Genomic DNA, 27,632 nt, shown 5'->3' on the forward strand with positions numbered 1-27,632 from the left:
AAAAAAAAAAAGATTTTATTGGGGAAGTGTGCACTTCCAGGACTTTTCTCCAAGTCAAGTTGTTGTCCTTTCAATCTTAGTTGTGGAGGGCGCAGCTCAGCTCCAGGTCCAGTTGCCGTTGCTAGTTGCAGGGGGCACAGCCCACCATCCCTTGCAGGAGTCGAACAGGCAACCTTGTGGTTGAGAGGACACGCTCCAACCAACTGAGACAGCCGGGAGCTCAGCGGCAGCTCAGCTCAAGGTGCCGTGTTCAATTTTAGTTGCAGAGGGCGCTGCCCACCATCCCTTGCGGGAGTCGAGGAATTGAACTGGCAATCTTGTGGTTGAGCCCACTGGCCCATGTGGGAATTGAACCAGCAGCCTTCGGAGTTAGGAGCACGGAGCTCTAACCGCCTGAGCCACCGGGCCGGCCCCTATTTTTAACCTTTTAAACCGCAATTACTTTTGCACCAATCTAATAAAAGCCTGGAATGAAGACGTGCACAATTTGCATGTTTAAAGATCCTGCTAAATCGATCTTCCAGAGAAGGACCAACTCCCTTCAAGGTGGATACAAGTGCCCATTTCCCCCACACTCACCAGCAGGAGGCATCATCAATCTTCTTAACCTGGGCCAATCTGATGGATGCAAAATGACGTCTCCAGGTTTATTCCATGCAGTTGTGAGAATGGCAAAGCCCAGCCCCACCTGGAGTTTTTGCACACATACCGGAACACACTTATCTCCCCAGGTAAGGAGTGGGTAGTAAGAACGCCTGATACTGTTAAGGGCCATAGAGTTCACTCCTGAGGGGCTATGACCCCTGGGTTTCTTCAATTTGGACAGATGCGCTGATGGCCATCTCGGGGCATTAAGAGTTTGTTTCCTCCCTTCTTCCAGCAGGTTCCTTCAAACTCACTCCCCAGGATGGACATAATGGACATGTTTAAGGCTTTTTGACAGACACTGGGTAGCTTTCATTTTCAGCCCCCCGCCCCCCAACACAAATATAAATAACTGTTTCTTGCCTGTAGGACATTCATTTTATTTTGTTTTAACATGGAAAAAGGAAGAAAAGCAAGAACAGTGTCCTGACAAGTCATAATGTTCTGAGATTGGCTGGACAGGGGCGGGGAAGCTCTGAGGTTAGCCTGTCCCTTCACCCATTTATTTCTCGATTTTTAATACTCTGAGTTGGGGAAGGCATTTTTGGGGGCCACAACAGAAAAGGGACAGAGATCTGACAACCCCAAAATGGAAAAGTTTTGAGTAAAGTAACCATGAACAAAGCCAAAGGATAAGCAGCAGACTGGGAGAAATGTTTGTTACATCTATGACGAAGCTTAAGATGCAAAATATATAAAGAGCTACTGTGAACCAGTTAAAAAAATGACAAAAAGCCTAGGAAAAACATAGTCAAAAGATTGGAGCCAGCACAGAAGAGGAAATACAAATGGGCCAGGATAATGCAAAGATGCTCGGGCTCACTGGCAATCAGGGGAAATAAAACTAATGTAGGTTGGTACAGCCTGTATGGCAGGACACTGGGACAATGGATCAAATGACCTGTAAAACGCACCTTCCCTTGGACCAGCAATTCCACCTCCAAGTATTTATCCTACAGACACCCATGCATCTGGGAATTACATGTGTACAAGGATATCCGTGCCAGCTGTTTGTAGGAGCCAAAGATTGGAAGCAGCTTCACTGTCTCTCCACACAAGCCGTTACACAAGCGTGTGGCACAGCCATGTAATGGAGCACTCTGCAGCCACTCAACAGAACACGCAGCCTCACTGGCTCACAAGATCTCCGAATTCTACTATGTGCAAGTTGCAGAACCATGGGTGGTATGGTCCCGTGTTTTGAAAACTCAAAACATGCTATTTCCACATGCACATGTGACTGACTAGAGTTACACCAGCCGGTTTGACCTTGGTCAGCTGGGAGAACAGTCCGTGTGTGGGATGGCAGGAGCCCAGGTGGGGCCAGGCCAGGAGGGGACTAGCGGTCAGATGCTGGATCCATATTGAAGGGGGTGCCAATGGGATGGGCTAAGAGTGCAAGCAGGTGGGAGAGAGGGACCAGGCGACATGGAGGACCTTGGCCTGATGGGAAATGGAGGTGCGCTGTTACTGAGCTGGGGCACAGGCCTCTGATTTGGGGGAATACAAACTCCCGAAAGTAAAGCTCAAACATCTTGGTTGGTAGAGACAGAAGATGAATGCATGAATGGTAAACGGCTGAATGAATGAGCACTGACTAAAAACTGACTCACTGGGAAGGGGCGATCCCAGGGAACCCGATTCGGCCTCGGCTGTGTTAAGCCTGAGATGCCCATGAAGCTTCACGTATTGATGCCAAGAAGGCAGCTGGACGCAGGCGCTGGGGCGGCGGGCAGTGGGCAGAGCCAAGGGCGGGGAGAGATGGGATGGTGAGCCTGAAGCCGAGGATTGTCTGAGCTCACGGGGAGTGCAGGCGGAGGGAGGTGAGGGCAGGGCAGGGAGGGGAGGAAGCCTGAGAGGCCAGGGAGGGGGCATCTATGGCAGGGGTGCCCCTCTTCCCCACCACGGCAAGGAGGCACTTCAGGGAGGGGGACGGCATAGCCGGACCGTCGTGAGGGCCTGAGAACAGCCCCTGAAGCAGGAACGGCCACCGTGACCGTGCTGGGGGTGGGTCCTGCAGGGCAGCCTGTGGTCCCACGTGAACACTGACACCACCCTCCTCACCAGCTCTCCAAGTGACACGCGTGGATGGGCCAGAGCCTGGTCTCCCGCGTTCAAGGGAAAGCAGAGGCCCTGTACAGACAGGTGAGAGCAGCAGCCGGAGGCGCCATGATCCTGTCCCCAAAGCAGAAGTCCCTGCTCGGCCACAGCCACCCCAGGCCCCATCACACGGCATGAGAGCGAGACCGTGGGGACCGACAGGGCAGCTGCTCCTTGCAGGGTGGGCAGGAGCAAGCTGAAAGGTCCGACTCAGTATGCGACACTTTCCTCACACCATCTCCCCACTTGGGGGGGGCAGGCCACAGTTCGGGGCGGGGCCTCAGGGGGAGCGCCAGTCCCTGCGCTGGGCTCACACGTGCTGCCTCCGGTGCCGCAGCACCTCCGTGGGCGTGAACAGAAAGTCCTGCTGGCAGGCCTCGCAGTGGTAAGGCCTCTGCAGGGCCGACGCCTTCTGCGGGGGTTCGGGGGCGGCTTCCTCAGCCCCTAAGAGAGAGGGGAAGGACGGCTGAGGGGGCGCTCCGCTGCAGGCTCTCACCCCCACCTAAACTCCGGGCACCTCAGGGGCTCAGGCTCTCCCAGCCTTTGGGGAATCTGGCTCTGCCTCCTCCGGGAAGCCTTCCTTGATCACTGTGCACACACAGGCAAATCTTCACTTTGTGTCCCAGAGACTGAAAGCGACAGCCTGAGAGGGCCCTGGGGTGGGGGCTGTGCACGACAGCGGGCACTGGGTCAGCGTCTGCCCACTGCAGAATCCCTTGGGTAACAGCAGGGTGGACAGAGCCACAGACAGACAGAAAAGAAACACAGCGGCGAACCCCAGAGAGACCAAAGAGAGACAGACAGAAATGAGAACGAGGTGGCACTCCAGGCCCACCCCAACCCGGGTGCCAGCTTTCTGTGACCAAGTCTGTATGTGGCACCTGCCAGGCAATCCCCAATGTGTCCAGTGAATGCCCAGACGCACAGGAAACCACCAGGGACAGACAGATAACTGGGGGGCACAGGTCCCCAGTCCCCACAGCCGCATCCTTACCCGGGGGGCCGTCCTGCGGGGCCTCAGGGCAGGTGTTCTCATGGGCAATGCGCTCCAAGGGCGTCAGCGGCATGTGCAGGCCGCAGTGGGGGCAGGTCCAGAAGGTGCGGAGACAGTCACTGTACAGGTCCGTGTCGCTCTGCGGCAGGCAGGCCGTGTCAGGGCTTAAGCCCCTATCCCCGCCCCACTACAGCCAGCTAGGACCCTCCCCAGAGCCCCTGGGGCTGTCAGGCCCCATTTGGAAACTGCACCCCTGGACTAGGTTGGAATGGGGTTGGCGGGGAGCTCCCTAAAATCCCATCTTCAGGGGCAGGAGGGTGAGGAGCCAAGGTGGGGTCCATGCTCACAGTGAGGCAGTTGTAGGTGAGGAAGTCAGTGACCGCGTAGCCCCCTTTGGTGGGGTGGGGGGACAGGGTGGAATTGCCAAAGAGGCCAGGGAGACTGGGGGCAGTTGTGATGGTCTGGGGTCCCACATAGAGGTTCTGGGCTTCCAGCCCCGTGAGACGCCGGAGGCTGTAGAGAACCTGAGGAAAGAGAGACAGGAGATGGACTCAGGGAGACACTAGCAGAGCACCTGGATCTGACTGTGCCTGAAGTCCACCCTGGATTTTTCACTTACGAGGGCCAACTGCTTAAGCTAATCATAACAGGTGTCAGACGCTCATGACCTGAGTTTTGCCTAAAACATGCCCTGATGCCCCACCTCCCACCTCAACTGCCTTCCCCAGGCCCCTCTGCTCTGCCACCTGTGGGACCACATCCAGACCTTGAGTGTAGACTTTAAGTCGGACCACCTAGCTCCTCCTCCCCGACACAACCTGTTCCTCTTCCCCTGGTTCACTGGGTCCCTCCGCTCCGCTACGAAGTCATCCTGGATGGCACCCTCTCCCCCACCCCTGCCACATGCAGCAGAATCAGGATCAATTCTCAACTCCCCACCTAAGAGGTGAGGGATTGGTTTCAAATCTGCTCTGCCCAGTCCTTTCCAACTGTCCTCCATGAGTAGGTACCTTACCGCTTTGCTCGCACACCCTGCATGCCCTTAACTGTTAATGAGGGGGAACCTGCACGACGCATGCAGTGATTAATATGCATCCGAGGAATAAGGGCTACAGGGCTTCACAGCACAGTCTCTGGAGCCAGGCTCCTGGGGCAAACCCTGGCTCCAGCCCAAGCTGTGGGATCTTGGGTTTATCATCGACCTCTCTGGTTTGAAAACCCCCGAATGTGCGCACAGTAGGGGCGCTGGCATCCAGGCCTCTGGAGCCTTCCTCCCGGTGGCAGGTGCCCCGCAGGCCCAGGGTGGCGCAGGCGCCCAGGCGGCGGTACCTTGGATGCCATGAACTGCAGCAGCTCCCTGCTCAGGGCCTCCACCTCCTTGCGGGGGACGGGAGCCTCCTCTTCCTCTTCCTCCTCCTCCCCCTCTTGGTGCTGCTGCCCCTGGCGGGCCTGACGAGCCAGCTGCCGGTTCAAGGCATGTTCCCAGCGGGCACGGAGCCGCAAGGAAGCCGCCAGGAGACGGACAGCACTCTCACTATCCGGAAGCTGGAGCTCCAGCCAGCCATCGGCCACCAGGCGGCAGCAGTCACCATTGGTGTCCAGGGACCGGCTGAACAGCAGGAGGGACTGGAAGAGAGGAGGCAGAAGACAGGCAGTGGGTGAGGCGCAGGGTGCCATCTTTTTTCAGTTGTTTTTTTTAAACTTGTATTTAAGTGTGTTTTCCCGGGACCCATCAGCTCCAAGTCAAGTAGTTGTTTCAATCTAGTTGTGGAGGGTGCAGCTCAGAGTGGCCCATGTGGGGATCGAACCGGCAACCTGGTTGTTAAGAGCACCGCGCTCTAACCAACTGAGCTAATTGGCCACCCCTCAGGATGCCATCTTAGAAGGGCCCCCGCCCAGCTGGGCTCCTGCTCACCCCCACATTCATCCATCCACCTATCCATCCATCCACTGATTCATCTATCACCTGGCCATCCCTCTACCTGTCCGTCCAATGTACCCATCAGTTCCCTCACCCATCCACCTCTCTATCCACCCAGCTGTCTACTCATCTACTTGCTCATCTATCCACCTGTCCATCCATCCATCGGCCCACTCATCCACCTGTCTATCCATCTACCTGTCTAGCCAATGTATCCACCCACCCACCCACCCCAACAACCATTTCCTGCACGCCTACTCTGTGCCAGGCACTCTTCCAGGTGCCTGAGATACAACTGAACAGATGAAGTCCCTGCCTCCATGGAGCTGACATTCTACTTGGAGAGACAGACTAACGAAGACTTCAGAGGACGTCCTAAGAAGGCAGGGTGGTCATTACCGGTGTTGGGGGCAGACGGCTGTGGGAGAGTCCAGTCTTTACAGGCTGTGGTTACACACGTGTATGCCTTGTCACCACTCATCGAATGGTGTCCCTACCATTGTACATGTCACTCTATACATTTTATCCTCAAATACATAAATACCGAACTCTAGTTAATTGGACGTGTGCTGATGTGTGTGAGTGAAGGGCACTGATGTCAACAACTTTAAACACATCAAGAAAGTTTTAAAAACCCACCTACCGCAATGCGTGGTGAGTGGACAGAGGGACAGACATGGGATCAAGCAACAGAGCAACGCCACTGGGAGGACCTTGGCAGCCAGGGGCTGGGTGCTCACCATACACTTCTTTCGATTTTTCTGTTTGAAAACCGTCATGCTCTATTGGGGAACATTCCATGGCACGGGGTGGGGGGAGTGGACGGGGCGGGACTGGCCACGCGTCAATGGTTTAGGGGCTGGGTGATGGAACAGGGGGTTCTGCAAGTGATTCTGTCTCCTTTTGTGTATGTTTAAAATTCTCCATCATGAACAAACGGTGCAGGGGGAAGGGAGACCGAGACACCAGGCAGCATCGCAGCTGGCAAATCTCTGCTGCCTCCGAGGCCCTGCTAACGGCAGTGCTTTGTCCCGAACGCGCTCTGTTCCTTCTTTCTGATACTGCAAGAGCACCTGGCGTGATCCTTGATATTTATTTGAGTTTCTGCTTATCATCTGCCTCCCCCACTCATGTGTGAGCCCCACAAATGCAGGGAGTTTTGTCACTTCTGATCACGACTGCATCCCTAGCACCTAGAACAGTAATCAGTGCCTGGCACGAGGTCGGTGCTCAATATATGAATGAATATGGAACTGAGCAGATGAGAGCTAGCTTTCACGGGGTCAGCAAAATCTGAGGCTCGAGGAGCCTGAAGGATTTCTCTTCCCTCCACCTTCCTGGGGGTCAAAGTGAAGGGGTCCTGGTAATGGGGGCACCCATCTGATGAGCAGGACAGGCATTAGGTGCGGCGTGTGGCCCTGGCGCTCTGGCTTGGCCACTTGCTCACTGTCTGGCTTAGGCCAGTGACATGTCCCCTCACCCCACCCAGCCCATTTTCCTCTGCAGTGAGATCACGGCCAGGCCTAGAACGGTAGGGCGGCACGCAGCGAGCACGCAGGGTGTGGCAGCTACTGCCGTCAGGACTACACTTCCTGGCTGCAGGCACGTTTACAAGTATATCTGCAATCTGAGCGTGTCCTCGGCCTCCACCGAGGTCCAGCCACCATCCTCTTCCACCTGACACCGCAGTCACCTCCTTGCTGGGCTCCCTGCTTCCACCCCACCTCAGATGTTGTCCCAGCTCTGCTCTGAACCTTTCTGGGAGTGTGTGTGTGTGGGGGGGCTCCAGTCTCACCTGCCTCTCTGACCTCCTCTCTCCGACCTCATCTCCAGCCACTCTCCCCCTCACCGACTGTTCCAGCTGTTCTTTGTGCACACCAGACATGTGTGTGCCTCAGGGCCTTTGCACTTGCTGCTCCCTCTGCCTAGGACACTCTTCCCCCAGGGATCCCTATGGCTCCTCCCTCCCTTCCTTCAGGTCTTTGCTCCATCACATTTTCTCAATAAGGGCCACCCAGATTGCTTATTTCGTACTAGAACCTGTCCCCACCTTCACCCTCAACCCACCTGTCCTAGTCTTTTTCTTCTTCCCATCACTTATCACCCTCTAACATCTCATCTAGTGCTGTCCTGGGTTTACTGCTATTGTCCATCCTCCCCTGCTAGATGTCAGCTCCACGAGAGCAGGGAGCTGCAGCATTCCCGGCACATGGCAGGCACTCAGCAAGGAACTGCTGAATGAATAGCAGACTGAGAAGAGCAGCCAATCAACAGTGCGCAGCCAGCCCGGGGGCCACCCCATGCGTCCTGCCCTGGGGACGGTTATCACACCTGGAGAGCCGGGATGCGGACGCAGTTCACCAGGTACGGTTTGTTGGTCTCCAGCAGGGAGACGAAGGCGAGGAGCTGGTGCCTGCTGCTCATCTTGTCCTTGTCGTCTGAAAGGGTCAGAGGACAGTTCAGGCCCACCCCGCGCACTCGTCTCTGACTCATACCCTCTGCACCCAACGGTGCCCCGGGGGCCGCCTGTCCCACCTGGGCCATTTACCCACCCGTATATGCTCACACATAAAAGGTCTGTGACTTAGTTGTAAATACTTTGTCATAATGAATATGACTCTAGCTATTTGGTAATGTTAAGAAATATTGTTAACTTATTAGGAGTGGTAACAGTATTGCGGGAATGCTAGTCCCTATTATTGCTGTTATTATTATTATTACTAGATGACATGATACCTGCGATCTGCTTTAAAATGCTCCGGCAAAAAGGAAAAGACAGTAAGGGGACAGAAGAAACAGAGATGGCAAAATGCTGATGGCCACAGAAGCTGGGTGAGGGTTTGTCACACTCTCGACTTAGATGATGTATAGAAACTTTCAAAATTAAAAAATAAAGGAGAAAAACAACATAATACAAAGAGGGTAAACTGACTAGGAATTTACAGCAGTTAAAGATTAGAAGTTTCATATTCTATTTTTGACGTTGAAAATTATAAACCTTATCTTTTTGAGTCAGTATTTCCCATTTCAACACAGTATGCGCCTTTGTTTACAAGCAGAAAGAGGAGCTGTGTTCAGAGCTCAGACACAGCACACAACTAGCCGTCAGGTTGCAGGGGCAAAGGCCCCCTGGGAGCACACAGGCCTGCATCTTTGGAGGGGGACCCCTGGCTGGCACCCCACCTGGCCTATGAGCAGCTGCTCAGCTGAGGTGGCTTTTATGGCCTGGATTTGACTAGAAGGGAAGCTGGACGCACTGCCTGAACGCTGCCTTCCAGCCCCATGGGGCTGGCACAGGCCCCTGGGCAGGGCCGTCAGGGGCCCCCAGAGCCCACAGGACATGTCTCCTCACAGGCTAAAATCCCAGTCGCTGGGTGTGGCCAGTGCTGGGTCAGGTCTGCCAACCATGGGAGGGCGAGGCTCAGCGTGGACAAGTCGCCAAGGCCACTCAGCCAGGGCTGGCTCCCCTCCTGCAGGTCCCCCCGCAGCAGCCCCAGACAAGGCAGAGTGTGGGGAGGAACGAAGGGGTAACTTCAGACGGGGAGGGCGTTCTCTCCCCACTTGGGCTCACTGTACCTCGGCTCCCTTCGCCGCCCCTGGCTTCCTGCTCCTGTGTGTGCAGCACCTCGGGGCTGCTGGCGAAGACGCAGGTGGGGTGCAGCACGGTACCCTGCTTGGCCTGGGTGTGGAAAATCTGGAGAGGCCAAAGGCAGGCGCCATGTGACAGAGGCCCTCAGACCTGCTCTCCCCACTGCTCGGAACGCTTTTCCTCCACCCTCTTGGCCAGGTTCCCTCCTCCACGCATTTCTCAGCTCAGAAGTCCCCCCCAGTGGGAAGCCTGTCTGACCCCGCCCAGGCTGGTCAGGTGCCCCTGTGCTCCCCCAGCCTCTGGGCTCCACCCCCATCCCAGCCCCAGCCACGCTGGCTCATCTGTCAGGGAACAGGTCTGTCTCCTCACTGGACCATGAACCCCATGGATGGGTCATAGTCACGTCCCCAGCACAGAGCAGGCGCCGGAAGCTGTGTGGAATGACCACACACAGGCAATGGGGGCAGGAAGCAGGCCCACCTGGTCCGAGTCCTTGCGGCCGCTGTTGAACAGGTCCGGGATGGCGAGCTGCGGGTAGAGGCCCCGGCCCAGCACGAGCTTGAGCAGGGCCATCTGGCCCCGGGTCAGGGCCTGGGCCGAGCTGGCGGCCGCCTGCAGCTGCTCCAGGTTGTGCCGCAGCTTAAACTTCACATCCTGGTGGGAACAGGGGAAGGTGGGGTCCCTAGAGACTTGTACTAGCATACGTGGACCCAAGGGGTTCTGTAGACTCTGGGGCCAGGTCCTGTCCACCCACGGAATCCTGTCTCTCGAGGTGAGGCAGGGCTGTGTCCCCTCAAACCCCCAGGGCAGGCCATGTCCCCACTCTGGTGAACTCCAGCCCTGCCCCCTAAGCATCAGCCGCATGGCGCCCCACCTGGATGTCCACATTGTCGCCAGCCCCCCGGGAGGCTGTGCCACCCCGGTCCTCATCGCTGGAGCAGCCATCCTGGTCCTCCTGCAGACACAGCACCTTGCGCCTGCGCCCCCCGCCCTCCTCGTGCTGGCGCTTCAGCTGGTACAGGGCCCGGCGCTCCCGGCGCTGCTGCAGCCGACTGTAGCTGTCCCCCGGCTTTGGGGCCTGGGCCCCAGCCAGCAGCCCATGGTCCTCCAGCAGCTCCTTGAACTGGCGCCGCAGGTTGGCCATCTCGTACAGACGATGCTCCTCTATACCCCGGCGGCGGCACCACTTGCGTGAGTTTCTGCTCCGTTCAGATTTCACCTGGGTGGAGGGACAGACACCAGGTGTCAGAATCCTGCCAGCGGGGGGAGGGGTGGGGCTAACACACCACCCCCGCTACCCCCCCCCACAGGCCGAACACCAGCCACGGGGAGGATGCAAGGCAGGGGGCGACCTGTCAGCCCTGCGTCACCTGCTTTCTTCCTTCTTCAGGTCTCAGCCCCACTGCTCCCCCGACAGGAAGCCCTCCCGGACCACACTCGGTCAGAGCCCCCTCCGGGCTCTCTCAGCCCTTTGGATTCCCCATCACAGCCCGTTCTGGGGGGGTCACTGTCTAGGGACGGGTCTCCTGCACCGGACTGGGAGCCCCAGGAGCACAGGGCAGGTGGTTTTGATCACCACTGGGGCCCCAGCTCTGCCCAGTGCAGGGCCAGGCCCGAGCTAGGGGCTCAGGGAACGTGTTGGATGTACAGATGCCACCCTAGGAGTCCGGGCTTTCTCCAGATGGCACTGGTTTCAATCGGTTCTTTAGAAACCCCAGGCTCCCCCTCACGCCTGGGTGTCTGCACATGTTGGTCCCATGAATGGTGGAAACGAGGTCTTCCAGCCAGACAGGAGTGGGGGGCCCTGCCACCGGCCTCACCTGCACCCAGGTATTGAAGACATTGAAGAGCGTGAAGGGGTCACCCTGGTCACTCTCCAGGGGCCGCCGAGCTGCTGCACACTCCAGGTTGTTCTGGGCGCTGCGGGTGAAGGGTGACTGGACGCTGAGGGCGGCGGCCACGGTGAGCACGGGCTCCGCCAGGTGGAACATGGAGCCCAGGATGAGCATCTTCCCTGGGGGGGGCACCAAGCTGAGCTTGCCCGCCCTTCTCCCTCCATCTCCGCCACAGAGGGCCTTGAGAGCCAGACTCCAAGCCACATGCAGTGCTTTCTGGTCATGTGACCTTGGGCAAAGCCTCAGTTTCCCCATCTGGAGTTTGGAAACAAGCACAGTCCCTGCCTCCTCGGGCATGTGGTGGGCACTGGTAAGTGCTGGCTGCTCCTGTCAGCAATGCCACCACGTGCCCTGCTTTTCTCTTTACAACCAGCTCCCCCAGGACCCCCTCCCCGCCTTCCTGGCTTTCTTCTTCCTGGCACTCACGTTAACCTGCCAAGGTCGTGCCTCTCTCCCCCCCTAGACCATGACGTCCATGGGGTCTGTACTTGGCTGCCTGGCACACGGCAAGCACTGAATTTTGTGCCTATCTCAGGATGACTCTTCCTGCCATCTCTGTTTAAGGTGGAGGCAGAGGAAGATGGAGAGGAGGGGGCGAGGGGAAGGGGGGGAAGGAGCAGGGGAAAGAAGGGAGAACAGGACGGACGCAGAGAGAAGGAAGAAAACAGCAGGAACAGTAGGACCACGTGGTGCAGCACCAGTTCCCGAAGTTCAGGCCCTTCCAGCCTGTCCCACAGTCAGCGGCCTAACCTCACGTGTCCCCACAACAGCTTTTCCGGAAAGTTCCTGTTACACATCTAGCCTCGTAAGATGAAGGCAGGAGGCAGGACAACAAGTCTGTCTCTGGACCCCTTAGCTCCATCACCTCGGGCAAGTCCCCCCACCCTCTGTGCCTGTTTCCCCATCTATGAAGGCGGTAAGGGCAGCGTCCACCTGCTGTGAGGATGAGCTGTTTCACGCTGGGAAGGGCTCAGGGTGCCCGATTGGCGGGTGACTGAGTCATCGGGGCCCAGAACCGCCCAGCACTGACTCACCCGTCCCTGACTCATCTGTCCCTGCAGGGCACAGGGACGGACGGTGTCAGCCTGCCTGGGGAGTACCTCCCGGCTCTGCCCGCCAGATGACCCGGGGACAGTGAGTGACATCCTTTCTCTGAGCCTCACTTTCCTCATTTGGAAAGTGAGTGTCACTCATTCCTGTCCCACAAGAGATGACGTGCCTGACACACTTACCAGCCACCAGACCAAACCCAGGCGCTGGCACTCGCTTGTTCCATGCCCTTGGGCATAGCTCTCCACCCCCACCCTGCAGCTGGGCCTGTTTCCTCATCTGTACAACAGGGGTATGTGGAGGTCCTACCCTCACTATATGAGAATGAAATGACATAAGGTCCATAAAGCTTTTCACTGGCATACAACAAATGCCCACGGAATGTTCTTTTTCTTCTCAAACCTGATCTTCCTTGCTCTAGCCCTGTTTCCTTCAAAAACAAACAGAAATAACCACTTCACAGCCATGGAGACCCTCAGAGGTGGCGGTCTCCACCTCCTGTCCACACCAAAGCTCCAGTTTACTGCAATGATGGGGACTTGAATGATATTAACACAGGCAGAAGGTTCTATTGCACAACGTGCTTAGGAAATGGTACCGCGAGTGATTGCGCTGCACTGGGACTATTCTGTGAGCTGTAGATTTCTGATAGAACTTCTTGAGTCAGGAGAATTAGGCAAGTCGAACACGCCTGGGTCAGCATGTTCCTTAGAAGTGACAGGGACGACGCAGTAAGAGGAAGAGGTTTTGAAATCCTTGACTGAAACACAAGATGCGTGCCAGGGCGGAACTGGGGACAGATTGGGCAAAGTGGTGCCTGTTTGTTTACTGTTGTATCCCTGGCACCTAGAACAGTGCCTGGCACCGAGGACCTGTGAATAAATGAACAGGGCCCAGAGAAGGATCAGGCCAGCCCATGAGTCACTTGGAGAGCAAGCAGTGCCCTCCACCCACCCAGTGCCCCGTGTGATTACCCCAAGGGGGCATCCCTCACCAATCACGACGTCCACAGGCAGCTGGGCCAGCAGTGACCCAATGGGGGTGAGGGCCTCTGAGCTGTCCAGGGCCCCCTGGTCCCGGAGGTAAAGGATGGCTGTTTCTAGGCTGGCAGGTGGTGGGGGCTCAATGAAAGGGAAGGTTCGGGGGTCTCCCACACTCATGCTCTTCATCTGGAATGAGAACCAAACTCCCTGAGAATGGGGGACACATAAGCCACTGCGGAGCAGTGAGAAGGCTGAGAGATCACAAACTGGTGACACTTTAAAACTCCTGTCACGGCCATAGTACAGAGGCAGGGGAGAAGGGCCAGCGTCTGTCTCTCTGTCTGCCCAGCACCTCTTTTACCAGACCGTGACCATGGAACGGGCACATGACCTGACCTGGGCCAATCAGAATCCTTCCCTGACTTGGGAAACTGGAGGTGGCAGAGAAAAGTTCCAGCATCCTCTCTGGTTGTGAGGACCCAAGATGGAAGCCCAAAACTGCTGTGGTTATTTTTCCATTGCCTGGAGATTAGCCCATCCACTGCAGATGGAGAAATCCTTAATTTTTCCTAAGCTTGACCTCCCTCCCACTCCCATTATGGATACACAAATGCATAAAATCCCCTTTTCTGCTTACAAGAGTTTGAGCTGGGTTTCTCTCACTTTCGACTAAAGAATTCCCATTAATTCAGAGGCCAGAGGGGTAGCAGGTGGTAGGGAAAATGAAGTGAAACATGTACCCATCACCGGGCCTTGCATGAGCCAGAGGAAGGCTCCGAGAGCCAGCCTGGGGGTGCTCAGCCCAAGTCTCCCAGCGAGGTAACCTGCTTGCGTGGCCCTTATCTAGAGGCCACCAGACATTCTAGCTGTCCACTTGGCAACCAGCCATTCCACCTTCCTCCCTGCTCACCAAACCTTGATGTTGTCTGGGAGATCACCCAATACCCATCCAAAGACCTTTAAATTAGAAGCTCTGGGCAGGAGAGAGGGCATAGATTTTTTTTGAAGCTCTCCAGGTAATTCCAGTGTATGTGTGGGGCCAAGAATCAGTACTCCAATCCAGTCTGGCGACACCACAGCCCTGGACAATTACAGGTCACAGAGTGGGCACATATGACCCAGTTCTGCAGACAAGATAGGTTGGGAAATCAGCCAGGGGGCTTCCGGGAAAGGTTCCCGTGGCCTTTCAATAAGACACACAATGAGGAGCAGCTTGTTGCTCCTGTCTCTGAATAATAAAGGAGGAGATGATGCCCAAGGCTGCCAGAGCCAGGTGGCATTCATGACGTGGGCTTGGAGCCTGACAGCCTCAGACGGAGCCTCAGCTCTGCTACTTGCCAGCTGTGTGACCTGGATCAAGTTATTTTACCTCTCTGTGCGTCTGTTTCCTCATCTTTACATTGGAATGATAAGGTGACCTGCCCCATAGAGTTTTTGTGAGGATCAAACAGTTATATACATAAAACACTTAATACAGAGCTTTAGCCCACAGCAAGCACTAGGTAAGTACTTTTTATCTTCATCATTATGAGGAGAGCTGCTGATAAACTGAGGTTGGGAAGATAGAAAAAGCCCAGGTCCTTTATGACATGACTGATCCATGGTGATAACCAAGCCTAGGACCTCTCTATCTCGAGGCTTCGTATTATATGAAACGGTACATTTTCCTTATTGTTCAAGCCAGTGTTTTTCAAATAGCAGGTTATGTGGGTCAGGAACTCCATGAAGTAGGTCACAACCAGCATTTTTAAAAAACGAAGTCAAACGAATAGAAATTATCAGAGTGTGTCACCCGTAGGAAGGGGCTGGTTTGCGCCACTCATGCACCTGTGAGCCTGTGGCAGCTACCCACCGCTCCACCCTTCCCGTCCCTCTTCGTCCTGAGCGCAGACACACTCCCAGCCACCCCTGCAGCGAGGTGTGGCCTGGAAGGAGCTCCAGCCAGGGTGGGTGGAAGGGAAGTACACCCCTGCGGACCCGGCCCGCAGAGCCCGCAAAGCCATCTCCCACGCTCCTTCCCCCTCGCTGGCCGGCACAGATGATGAACAGACCCCGGGGGGAAGATGGAGCCACAAGAGGGAAGGGGTTTGGGTCCCTGAATAAAGGAAACGCCTGCCAACCAGAGAATGAGAGTTCTGTTGTGTTGGCCGTTCTGGGAATGGGTCTATCTAAGAGAAACTAACTGCTGAGATATGAGCCATGACATGTATCCAGAAACCCTGGTTCTAAATGCCACTTCTTGGCGGGTTTTCTGTTACAGCTGAAAGCACTATGACTGAGTCACGAGGTTGTTCCTGTGACCCTGCGGATTTGGAAAACAACTATCCCCTGAGAGTGGGATCCGACATTTGGTAGTGGCCTGGCCAGCTCTGCCCTTCCTGCCCTGAACCGGGATTGGTCCTGTCTAAATGCCCCAGCACTCAGGATCCCCACCCCTCCCTGCCCAGGCCTCACCTGCAGTACCAGTGCGTCTAGGGCTACCCTCCGGATCTCCGGGACTGCATAGGGGGCGAAGGCATCGTAGTCGGACTCGGCATAGAGGCGGAAGCAGACGCCGGGGCCCGTGCGGCCCGCCCGGCCCTTCCGCTGCTCAGCACTGGCCTGACTGATCCAGAACTCCTGCAGCCGCTGCAGTTTGGCCTGGGGGTCGTAGCTCATCTCCTTCACCTTCCCTGGGTGGGGAGGAGGGGAACAGGGAGGAAGGGCACCTGTGTGCAACAGCCACACGGCCCTGCACACGCCTCCCCAGCCCTTCATTCACTGACACCCTCACTTACTCCTTTACTCCATTAACACTGAGTGACAGTCAGTCTGGGCCCAACCCTGACATTTTGTGAATGTCATTCACACATCCTTTCATTGATTTGCTCAAGGCTTTGCTTATTCACTGGTTCAGTCATGTGACAAGTATTATGAAGCACCTACTATGCCAGGCACTGTACTCGGCACTAAGGATACAGCTGCAAACAAAGCAAAGTCTCTGGTCTCACAGGGCTGAACAGACACCATATTTCATCAATTCTAAGACCAACCTGTTTTCATAGTGTGTTGTCTCTGATGTACCTTAAGAATCAATGGCATGTCCATGTTTAACAGACAGCATGTGAAAGTTTTCTTCATGGTACATAAAACTGTGGAATGTTTTCTCATCACTGGCATCCCAGATTCAATACTATAAGGTGACTGCTAACATTTATTGAGTTTGTGGGGCTCAATAGGGGAGGCAGGCGGTAAACAGCAACACAAACACAGCATCTCGCAGTCAGGGGCAAAGCACTGCCGTTAGCAGGGCCTCAGGGAGGGAGCAGAGATTTGCCAGCTGAGACGTTGCCTGGTGTCTCAGTTTCCCCTCCCCCTGTACCGTCTGTTCATGATGGAGAATTTTAAACATACCCAAAAATAGACAGAACCGCACACGGAACCCTCCTGTCCCATCTGCTCCACAGCCCTAAACTGCCGGCTCCCTGCTCTGGCCGGGCGTCCCCTTGCTGTATCCGCACCTCTCCACACCCCACACGTCTCCCCAGGTCCCTGGGGTGGCTGGAGGAGCAGCCCTTACCAGAATCTACTACAAAGCGGATCCCATCAATGGTGACAGAGGTCTCGGCAATGTTGGTGGAGAGAATGCATTTCCGGACTCCTGGGGGGGCCACGTCAAATACCTGGGGAAAGTGAGGGGGTGACGTCAGAGACTGACTCGGCCCTTACCGACCCCTGTGATGCCCCACAAGCACCTCACACCCATATGTCTAAAACGGTCTCAGCGCCTTCCACTGAACGCTGTCGTCCTCCAGTCTCCATCTCGGAAATGGCTCATCCTTCACCATGTCACCTGGGCCAGAAACCTGGGCTGTCCTGGGTCCTCCCCCCTGCCCCCAGCCACACCTCACCATCTTGATCATTTCTCGATTTCATACCATCCTCCCCAAACTCACCGCCCCTGCCCTGGTCCAGGCCCCTGCTTTCCCACCCGGACCCTGCTCCAATTTCCTCCTTGGTCTCTGGCCTCGACTTATCCCTTCCAGTCCATCTTCACATGCAGCAGAGGGAGCTGCTAAAGCACAAACTGGCACTGGCCTCACCTCGCTCAGAACCTTCCCAGGGCTCCCCATGTGCTCCAGACAAACGCAGGCACACACTGGGTCCCCCAGGCCCTCTGTGGTCTAACCCTGCATTCTTCTCCCGGCTCATCTCTCCGGACTTCCCCTTCACAAGCTAGACCCCAGCCACACTGCACGCCGTTTCCCAGCTGCCCCGTCTTTCTCTCACCCCAGGCCCTTTGCACAAGCCCTTCTCTCAGACTCAAAAGAGACAGTCAAGCATAGTGGCTAAGAGTGGGGTCAGCAACTCTGGCCTGGAGGCCAAATCCAGCCTGCCACCTGTTTTTGTCAACCAAGCTGTGATGGCACACAGCCTCACCTGGTCAGTCTACAGCGGCTTTCCTGCTGTAGAGCTGAGTCATTGTGACAGAGACTAGATGGCCCACAAAACCTAAAACTACATCCACAAAACCAGAGGTTTGCCAACCTCTGGTTAAGAGCATGGGCTTGGGTGCCAAATTACCAAGTTCCACAGACTGGCTCTGCTACTTACATGGCTTTGTACAAGTGCCTAGCTCGGTTTCTGCATCTGTTTAGTGTGGATGACAGCAGGACGTGGCAGACAGGGCTGCAGTGAGGACTCAACGAGTCCCCCGTACAGAGCTCAGACCTGCTGCTGCAAGGGCTCCATACACACCAGTGGGACACGCCTCCCTGCCCGCTTCCTGAACTGCCTTCCTCCCTTGTCTCCTGCTCAAAATCCTGCTCAAAGTCCTGCAAAGCTGAGCTCCAGGGCCTCCTCCCTCATCAGGAAGCTCAGTCGGGCGTACTCCCCACCCCGTGCAGCCCGCATTTGTGGGGTCACATCGCCCCGACCCCACCTCCTCCCCTGGCCCTCAGCTAGACCGCTCCCTCCCCGCCCTGCCTGGCTGCACGTGACACCTTGTCCTGGTCGGCCACAGAGAGGGCACTGTGCAGTGGCAACACCACCCAGCGCTGCGTGTGGCTGGCGTAGGTCTGGGCGGCCTCGAGCACAGCGCTGATCTCGGCCATGCCGCTGAGGAAGACGAGGAGGTCACCCCGCTCCTCGGGAGGGTACTTAGTGTCAATGGCCTCCAGCACCCTGAGGAAGGGCCGCGGGTCCAGCTTCTCCGACTTGGACGTTGTCGGCTCGGCCTCCTGCGGCTGGTACACGACCTGTGAGGAGACAGCCCCAGGCAGGAGCGCGCCCTGTCATTCCAGCTCAGGGCAACAGGGCTGGGAGGCCACAGGCTGACAGAGGAGACATGACTCAGGCGGCAGGCAGACAGCACACTCAAACAGGATAACAAAGTGACAAAGTATTGGGGCAGCTGGATGGCTCAGTGGGTTAGAGCGTGAGCTCTCAATAGCAGGGTTGCTGGTTCGATTCCCACATGGGACGGTGGGCTGCGCCTCCTGCAACTCAGACTGAAAACGGCAAATGGGCTTGGACCTGAGCTGCACCCTCCACAACTAGACAAAAAAACATTAATTATTTTTTAAAAAAGGACAAAGTATTAAGGTAACTGGAAGGCTTCTCGGGTGCTGGAAAGGTTTGATGTTTTTTAATCTGGGTGCTGGCTGCATACAGGTATTTAATTTGTGAAAATCAATTGCGCTATACACAGGATGTGTGCATTCTTTCGTGTTTGAAAGGTGGGCATCAAAACCATAAAGAACAGCATTGTGTGAAGAGAGCCATGTTGAAAGGAGCTGTGACTTCGGTTGAGAGACACAGCCTACTAGAGACCTCGAGGTAGGGAGCTGACTCTCCTTGGCTCACTGTGCAGTGGAAACACCTGGAAGCCAGAGGGAAGGGGGTCCATTAGTGCCATCCGTACAGGTCCACCTCCTGGGGCAGACAGGAAGGTGGGCAAAAGGAAATGCGGATCTGTAAGGACAAACAGAAGATGTCTGGCACAGGGTCTGTCTGTCTGTGAGCAGGACTCGAGTCCTGGCTCTGCCACTTCTGAGTTGTCCTGTGAACAAGTGATTTCACATCTCTGAGCTTCACTTTTACCCTCATGGCTTGTAATTCCTGGCACCGAACTACTGAGGTCGTGGAGAGGGACGCACATGAGCTCATGTATGTTAATTGTGGAGCATACAGTATACACTCAATAAATATTAGCTGTGATCATCACCAATATTATGGACAAAACTATATGCAAGCCAGAGAAAGCAAGTCAAGAAACTGAGGGAAAGTTCAGGATACAAATTGCTGGGAAAACTGAAGAGCTGGGAAGCTAAAAAGGATCTCTGCCTAGTCTGGGTAGAGCAAATTGTAAGAGAACCTAAAAAACATGATTTCTGATGAATACCAAACTCCCTTTGTCCCACCTGAAAGGCCTGTCTCTTGATTTCAGCTTCTTCAGCAATAGACGTACCTGGGGGGAGGGATGTGTAATGACACACGGTGCAGTCAGGCCCACCCCCAGTACTGCTGTGAGAAGGGGATGAGATCGGATATGTCGAATGGTGTGGTCCCCAGAAAGTCTGCTCTTTTCTTCCCTGGCACACAGTCACCTAGAGAGCAATGTCACCAGCCTCCCTTGTAGCCAGGTGGGGCTCGGAGAGAATGGAAGCAACTGAAAGGTCATGTCAAACTTAAAAACAAATTGGACGTTCCCTGAACTGTGGCTCCTCCCCTCTTCCTACAAGTTATGGTTGTACAGCCCAGGATGATGTCCCAGGACAGTGGTCCTTTCCGGGCGTGGTGCTGCCCCCACGGGGCAATATCTGGAGCAAGATTCGGTTGTCACAGCAGGGGGGAGGGGAATGTTATTGGCTGCTAGTGGTAGAAGCCAGGGACACTGCTAAACATCCCCCAGCGCACAGGACAGCCCCACAACTAATAATTATCCAGCCCAAAAGGTGAACAACGCTGAGTTTGAGAAACCCTGCCCAATGAGATGGCAGAGCAATGAGAAAGGAAGAGCCTAGGTCCCCGAATGACCACGTGGAACTGAGCTGCCCATCAGCCTGGACCAGCCGGTCTGTTAGAGAAATAAACTTCTATGTTATTTGAGCCTTTACATTGTGGGGTCTCCTCTAATAAGCACTTAGCACTCTTCCCGTCATACTGTAAATGCTCAGAAAACAGCAGCTTTAAAAAAGACAGAGAGAGAGAGAATATCCTTATTGATGGAAGGGATGGGAAACAGAGCCCCAGAGCAGAGATGGGACACGTCCGCATTTGGCCCAGGGCCAGGCAGAGCACGGGAAGCGGGGGAACTGACCGTGATGGGGAACAGCCTCCCGGGCACCTGCACCACAGGGGCACTGCCGAAGTAGCTGGAGAAGAGCGAGATGTTGATGGTGGCTGACATGAGGATGACCTTGAGGTCAGGCCGCTGGGGCAGCAGGCTCCGGAGAATGCCCAGGAGGAAGTCATTGTGCAGGTGCCGCTCGTGCACTTCATCCACGATCAGGACCTGGTACTGGGGCAGGCTGGGCTCTCGCTGGATTTGCCTCAAGAGCAAGCCCACTGTCAGGAACACAATCTTGGTGGCTGCCGAACGCGTGCTCTCAAAGCGGATCTGGTAGCCGACCTGGGTGCGTGGAGGAGGGTAGTCAGGAGAGGACCCTGGGTCGGGACACCAGCCCCTCACCTGGCCCAAACTGAAAACTGAGCAGAGGCCCCCACATCAGACTCTGGAGGCCAACAGAACTGGGTTCGAATCCCACTTCTGCTACTCAAGTGTCGCTGACTTTGGGCAAGCAGTTCCATCCCTCGGAGACATTTGTTTTTTCTCCCAGACGCTGTGCGAATTATACATGCTAATGCACATAAAGTATTTGGCACAGAGCCTGGTAAATGACATTAATTAATAATAGTACTAATAATTAGCCTGTCTTAGAGTCCTCACTATGCGCCACCAACTATTCTAAATGGTTTATGAGCATATATATCAACTCATTTCATTCCCACAGCCACCACAGGCTGTAAGAATGATTCTTATTCTCACTTCACAGATGGGGAAACTGACGTCAGTCAACCAGGCAACACAGCTAAAAAGTACCTCACATCACACGTGCACGCGTGCGACTGCAGAGGAGTTCTAGTTCTAAATGTAAAAGTTTTTAGAAAAATACATGGAACATCTTCACAACCTTAAAGTGGGGAAAGACTTCTTAAGCAGAACCCAGTGTGGCAAGCATAAAAGGAAAATCACAGACTGGATTATATTTCAATGAAAAGATACCATCATCAAAAGACACCATTCAGAAAATGAAAGGCAATTCACAAAGTAGGAGACAAGATTTGCAATACATAAATCCTACAAAGGACTCTTATCCAGAATTGAAAAAGACCTATAAATCAAGAAGAAAAGACAGACAATGCCAAAGACAAGTGGAAAAAAGGCATGAGCAGACATTTCAAAAACAGGATCTCCAAATGGCCAATAAATACGGGAAATGGTGCTCAACGTCCTTAGTCATCAGGGAAATGCAAATTAAAATGATACCACCACTGGAAAAGCAAAAATGAAAAAGTTTGATAATGGCAAGCGCTGGTGACGACGTGGAACATACCGCTGGTAGGTGTGTAAATGGGTATGACCGCTTTGCAAAATGGTTTGGCAGTATCTACGAAAGCTAAACATATATGCAGATCTGATGACCCAGCAATCCCACTCCCAGATATATACTCAACTAAAATATGTACCAAAAGACACCCAAAGGCATGTTATAGAATGTTTAGCGCAATACCGTTCACAAGAGCCTAAAACCGGAAATCCCCCAAATTCCGATACATGCGGTGCCTCACAATGGAATACCACACAGCACTGTGAATGCACGGAGCACGCCTATAGGCTACAGAGTAGGTGATCTCACAAAACTAATATTGAGCAACAGAGGCCTGGCCCAAAAGAGAACTGACTTTTTGATTCCATTTATACACAGAGAAAGAGGCAAAAATAATCTGAGATTCTATCATTCACTCAGGTGTGATAATCTAGCACAAAAGTGATAATTTATCACTAAGAATAGTGATGACCCTGAGGGCCTCAAGATAGTAACTAGAAGGGGAAACAAGAGGATTTCTGGGGTGCTGGTAAGGTTGATTTTTTTATCTGGGTGCTAGTTACCCAAATATATTCAACTTGTGAAAAGTCACAGAGCTATATACCAGAGGTGCCAAAAAAACGTATACAAGTGGACACTTTGGTCAGCATTGCTCAAGCAGTAGTTTGCCGTAATCAGAAGTGTCTGGACTCTGATGGGAACCACTTTGAGCACCTCTTGTAATTGCAGAACTCAAACATGACTTGTATTCATCTTTTGTTATCGGTATATATTGAGTATTACAATTTTAATACAGTTTTCCTTTCTTAAAACGTGTATACATTTCTTTTGCACCCTCTGTATTTATGACGTGCGTTCTTCTGTGTTGAAGAGTATTCTAACTTAAATAACAAATTTTTTAAATAGGAGAGCCAGGATTAGAACCCTAGAAACCATTAGTAAGGAAGTGTCCTCATTCTTTTTTTATGGCTGCCTAGAAAAACAAAATTGATGAATTTTTAGGACTTTTCCAATTTTTTTACTGTTAAAGTGCTATACAGGCAGACCTCAGAGATATCGCGGGTTCGGTTCCAGACCACTGCAATGAAGCAAGTATTGCAATAAAGCGAATTATAATCTTTTTTGCTAGTGGAGGGTCTTGCTTTCAATTTGCCAAAAACGGCGACATCTGTGAAGAGCAATAAAACGAGGCATGCCTTACCGGGTACTGTTAGTGCCTCTACCTTTGGACCATACCGAGGCCAATCGGTAGATACATTTCTAGAAGAATCACCACTGGGTCAAAGGGTAAGAAGAGCTTTTGTAACTTATTAATATTGTCAAGGGCAAGCAAATTATTGCTCAAGGTCACGTGAGAAAAGCCAGAATCCTGTTAGTCCCCACTCACCTGTGCGCCATACTGACTGAGGCTCTCAAAGCCGACGCGCTTGGCCAGTGAGATGCAGGCGATTCGCCGGGGCTGGGTGCATGCCACGTGACTGAAGCCTGCGGCCAACAGGTACTGGGGCACCTGAGTGGACTTGCCGCAGCCTGTATCACCCGCCACCACCACCACCTGGTGCTCCTTCAGCGTCTTCAGGATGCGGTGCCCGTACTGGGCGATGGGAAGCGCCGCCCGCTCACGCTGCAGTTTGGCCAGCCGCCCAAAGGCCTGCTTCTGGCCAAAGTCCAGGTAGTGCAACAGGGCTTGGCGGAACTCGGACACTCTCTCCCGCGGCAGGTGCCTGCCCGGCGCCCGAGAGCCCCGAGTGTCAGGGCCAAGGACAGAGAGGTTGATGCGGTAACGTGGGTCGTAAGTTCGAGGTAAGTCGGCCAGTGCTGGGATGCTGGGCTCGGGATGGCCAGGTTCTTTCTCCTCCTTCCTGGTGGTCTTGAGATTCTGGAATCTCTGTAAACGTTCAAAGAAGGTCCAGAACCTCTGGCACTCCTCAGAACCCTGGCGGATGTAATCTTCATCACGGAAGAAGGCATCCTCGAAGAGACGCCGCGTCTCTGAACAATTCCAGTCCCATTTCTCTGGGGCCTCCTCCTCACCGGGCGCCCGGTGGCGGTCCCGGTGATCCCTGACCTCCCTTGTTCTGGAAGGAGGAGGCATGTTGTACTTAATCACAGCACTGTCACAAAACTGGCCTCACTTCTGACCACCTGGACCAAACATTCTCATCCATTCCCCACCTCCTGCGGTAAGACACCAGTGATTGCAATAAGGAACCACTTTCTCTTCAAAGAGCTGATTTTCCTCCTCATGGATGGCACAGGATCACCACAGGCGACAGCAGAGTAAGTAGTCAGGGGCCTGGGCCAAGCTGGTGGCACACAGGGCACTTCATAACTCCTGCAGTGATCTCTGGGATATACACAGTTCACCCTGGATTTTCAGGCCCTGAATGCTTGAGGGAGAGAAGAAACTCATTCATCTTTAGAAACATTTACTGAAAGCCTACTGTTTCAGAAGCAATGGACTAAGGGATAGTCATGAATAAGATCACCCTGAGATCCCACAGATGGTCACGGTCACATGCAAGAGACAGACATGTCATCAGACTGACAATCCAGTGATTGGGGCTGTGATAAAGGAAGCGCTGGGGGCTATGTGAGTCTTTGCTGACCAAAAACACGAGAGAGGTGTGGTATAATGAAGAGTAAGCCAAGGGTTCCTAACCTGGGGTCAGCTGAGCTTCAGGACACCTGGGAACCCTTTGAAACGAAGTGCATAATTTTGCAAGTGTTGCATTATGCTATGTATTGCTCTTGCCTGCCTGGCACATTCCATCCTTCTTTTCCTGATAATACTAGGCACCTTCCTTCAGAGAGCAGCCCTTCCTGGACTCCACACGGTTCTGGTGGCCTTTAAGTCAGAGAGCCCCTATTGGCTGGGCAAGTGACAACGGCCTAGCCAATCATGGTACCCTACTCTCCTCTGAATCAGTGACTGGTCTGAGGGGTGGACACATGACCAAAGGAGGGCCAATGAGGGCCTTTACCTCGATTTACTGGGTTACTAGGAGGGAAAAGCTCTCACTTTATCTACTGTGGCTGGGCAAGGATGATATAAACCCAGAGCTGGTTGTAGTAGCTCCTGAAGATGATAGTCTTTCCTAGATATTTATCCTAGAGAAAAGCCTGCACGTGGGCACAGTAAAGCATACACAAGGATGGCCACTCAGCCACTGAAAGGAAAGAAAGAAAGAAGTGGATGAGGGAGGGGGTGAAGCTTGGCAATATTACCTAGTGCTTGAGGCTTAGTGTCCTCCGACGCACCCCTTCCCAGCTACATAAGAAAATCTCTTTTTGCTTAAAGTTGGGTTTCTGACGCTCAGCTGCGTTAAGTCCTACCTAATAAAGAGCATACATACCCTCATATGTGCAATTTTCTGGAGGGGAAGTCCATCACTTAGATTCTTAAAGGGGTTTATGATCTTAAAAGGGTTCAGAGCCTTCCATGGTAAAGGCTTTGGTGTCAGGCAGATCTGGGTTTGAACCTCGGCTTCACCATTCACTAGATCTGTGACCACTGGCAAATTAACTTCTTTGAGGCTGTGTTCTTCATCTATAAAATGCAGACAGTGTCCATCACAAAACATGGCAACGTTATCACCTAGCCTGGTACAGAGAAGCCAAATAACTAGTATTCAAGTCCAGTGCTTTCTCCCAATGATGACTAACACAGGCAAAACAGTGAGAAGAGCCAGGGGCATAACCTGGAAAGAAATTGCACCCAAAGGGCCACAATTCGCCTTCATAATGGTATGAGCAATGCTTTCCCCTACTCTGCCTTCAGTCTCTCAAGGGACTTCCTGGAGGAGTTCAGAGACTGGGTCTCTGAGGTCTCAGGGGGAACTCAGGGCAACCTTGAGAGTTATTAGAGCCAGATACAGGTTTCAACTGAGGAGGAATTTGTGAACTGGCAGAGAAGCAGGAGCCTTGGGGAGTGCACATCACTTATTAAACACCAGGACTAGGTGATGCCAGAGCAGCTTCAGAGGGAATTCCTATTCTAGGAAGGAGGTAAGAGGAAAGGGCCTTGAAGGGCTACTGTGATACTGAACCAGTGGTTCTCGGAATGAAATGAAGAGCATTCTTCTCAGACTTTAAACTGCCTATGCAGGCACGTGGGCCCAACTCAGCATCCCCATGGCTCTCAAGGGTCTCCTCATTTAAGCTACCTTTTAGATTTTCTGGATCTATTAGGTTCTCTATCACTGTGTCTCTATCTCTTGGTTTCATTTTCCTATACTTGTGGCTTTTAGAGGTTTTCTTTGCGTCCCTATTTCTCTCCTCTCTGGCTCTCTCCATCTTACGGTTTCAGTGTCTTGTTGTTTTCAGTCCATCTTGCTCACCACCTGCATCTCTGTTCCCGTTCCTAGTCTGGTCCTACCTCACTTCATTTATCTGATATTCTCCCACTGTTTCTATTTTTCAGTCTGATTTTTTTTCTGTAAGTCCAACTGTCTTTCTCCATTTGATGCTCTCCAATACTCCATTTGCCTCTCATTTTCGGCCTCAATCTTTTTTTCTGCCTCTCCATTTTTGTCTCTCTCCAGTTCTCTCTCCATCACTCTCTTCATCTCACTCCATTTCTCTATTTAAAATTGTGTCTCACAGTTGTTTGAAGCTTTAACAATAGCTACCATTTACTTAGTGCTTACACTTGTATGGAGTACTACTGTACGTCACTCATCTGCTTAGACGCACACATATACATACCTACACACACATATACTTTTCTCACAACCTTAAGAAGGTGCTATTATCACTATTTTACTGAGCCACAGAGGTTAAGTAAGTAGTTTAAATGGCAGTTGAGGAATTCAAATCTCGGGATTCTGGCTTCCTTTACTCCTCTTTCTCCATTTTTCAATGTGATTCTCCAGTGGCTGGCTTTATTCCTCCATTTAAACACTGAGGATTAGTCCACGTGCCTGCCTTTATCTCCCACTTCCCATCTCACTCCCGTTCTCATCTCCTGCTTTCTCTCCGAATCTCTTTCCCTCAATCCCTTCTCTCCATCCGCCCATGTCAGCTTTTGTCGGGCTCACGCTATCTCATTGTCTCCGCCTTTCCATATCTATTGGTTTCTCCCCACGATACAATCTCTCGCTCCTCCATTTACACTGTCCTCCTCTTCGGTCTATTTTTGTTCCCTAGCTTCCATTCTGATCTTTCCACGTTTCCCTCCATCTCCCAAGTTCCCGGTGCGATCACATTTCTCTCTCAGTCTCTGTAAGCCTCTCTCGGTGGAACCCATCAGCTCCTTGCCCTCGACCTCTCCAGTTTTCGGCTTTGCTCCTCTCTCAACCTCCTAGTCTCTCGGTCCCTCAGTTTGTCGCAGCTTCTTTTCGTGCCTCCATTTCTCGGGCCTCTCTGTCCCCCAGCTTCTCTCAGAAACGCTCAGGCTCCACCTCTGTCCGTTTCCCGGCCCCTCGGCCTCTTCCAATACATTTCCTGATCTCGGGATCTCCCTCCACCCCATAGCTCGCTCCCAAGCTAGCCCAGACCCACTCCAACTCCAGCCGCGGAACCACAGACACACGCAGCCGCCCCGCCCCCTCACCTTATTAACGGCCGCGAAAGCTTCAACTTCCGGTCTCCAGCTCCTCACAGGCGCGAAGCTCTCCCTGCGCCTGCGCACGCCATCTTCACGGCTCGGCCCCGCCCCACCTTAGACAGAGAAGCCAATGGGCAGCTTCGAACGCCCAAGTCCCACTCTGCGCCTGCTCCTGCGATCGCTCCGGCCCCGCCTCTTTTCGGCCTTAGCCTTGGGTGACACCGCGCCCTCTAGGGATTGATGGAGGTGCTGCGGCGAAGACTTGCTCTGTGACCCAGCCCCTGAACAGCCACTTGCACCCTGGAATATTAACCCA

The 27,632-nt window shown here is 53.6% G+C and overlaps 1 protein-coding gene across 2 annotated transcripts; it reads right to left on the bottom strand.

The window, feature by feature from the left end:
* Nucleotides 1-27,424, bottom strand: DHX34 (DExH-box helicase 34). 2 transcript variants are annotated; one of them, XM_019752640.3, is made up of 17 exons: nucleotides 27,323-27,422; nucleotides 25,125-25,318; nucleotides 23,156-24,158; nucleotides 20,478-20,789; nucleotides 18,160-18,414; nucleotides 16,737-16,839; nucleotides 15,632-15,849; nucleotides 13,189-13,363; nucleotides 11,070-11,263; nucleotides 10,124-10,468; nucleotides 9,730-9,903; nucleotides 9,237-9,354; nucleotides 7,992-8,098; nucleotides 5,069-5,365; nucleotides 4,087-4,263; nucleotides 3,740-3,878; nucleotides 1,001-3,189 (listed from the first exon to the last, which is right to left on the bottom strand). In XM_019752640.3, the coding sequence occupies exons 3-17, from the start codon at nucleotides 23,861-23,863 to the stop codon at nucleotides 3,056-3,058; spliced, it is 3,456 nt and encodes a 1,151-aa protein (XP_019608199.3). In that variant the 5' UTR covers nucleotides 23,864-24,158; nucleotides 25,125-25,318; nucleotides 27,323-27,422; the 3' UTR covers nucleotides 1,001-3,055. The 2 variants fall into 2 exon arrangements, with proteins under 2 accessions (XP_019608197.3, XP_019608199.3); XM_019752638.3 differs by lacking the exon at nucleotides 25,125-25,318 and having other exon boundaries at nucleotides 1-3,189; nucleotides 27,323-27,424.
* Between the last annotated feature and the right edge of the window lie 208 nt (nucleotides 27,425-27,632).

Source organism: Rhinolophus sinicus, chromosome 8, assembly GCF_057876585.1.
Source record: "Rhinolophus sinicus isolate RSI-liver-muscle chromosome 8, RSI-T2T, whole genome shotgun sequence".
Classification (NCBI taxonomy): domain Eukaryota; kingdom Metazoa; phylum Chordata; class Mammalia; order Chiroptera; family Rhinolophidae; genus Rhinolophus; species Rhinolophus sinicus.

Coding starts and splice junctions, on each gene's coding strand:
- DHX34 (XM_019752638.3), bottom strand. CDS start 23,863: ATGCCTCCTCCTTCCAGAACAAGGGAGGTCAGGGATCACCGGGACCGC. Junction 16,840..18,159: donor CTGTGGCCGACCAGGACAAG/GTGTCACGTGCA, acceptor CACTTTCCCCAG/GTATTTGACGTGGCCCCCCC. Junction 4,264..5,068: donor TGCAGTTCATGGCATCCAAG/GTACCGCCGCCT, acceptor CTCTTTCCTCAG/GTTCTCTACAGCCTCCGGCG.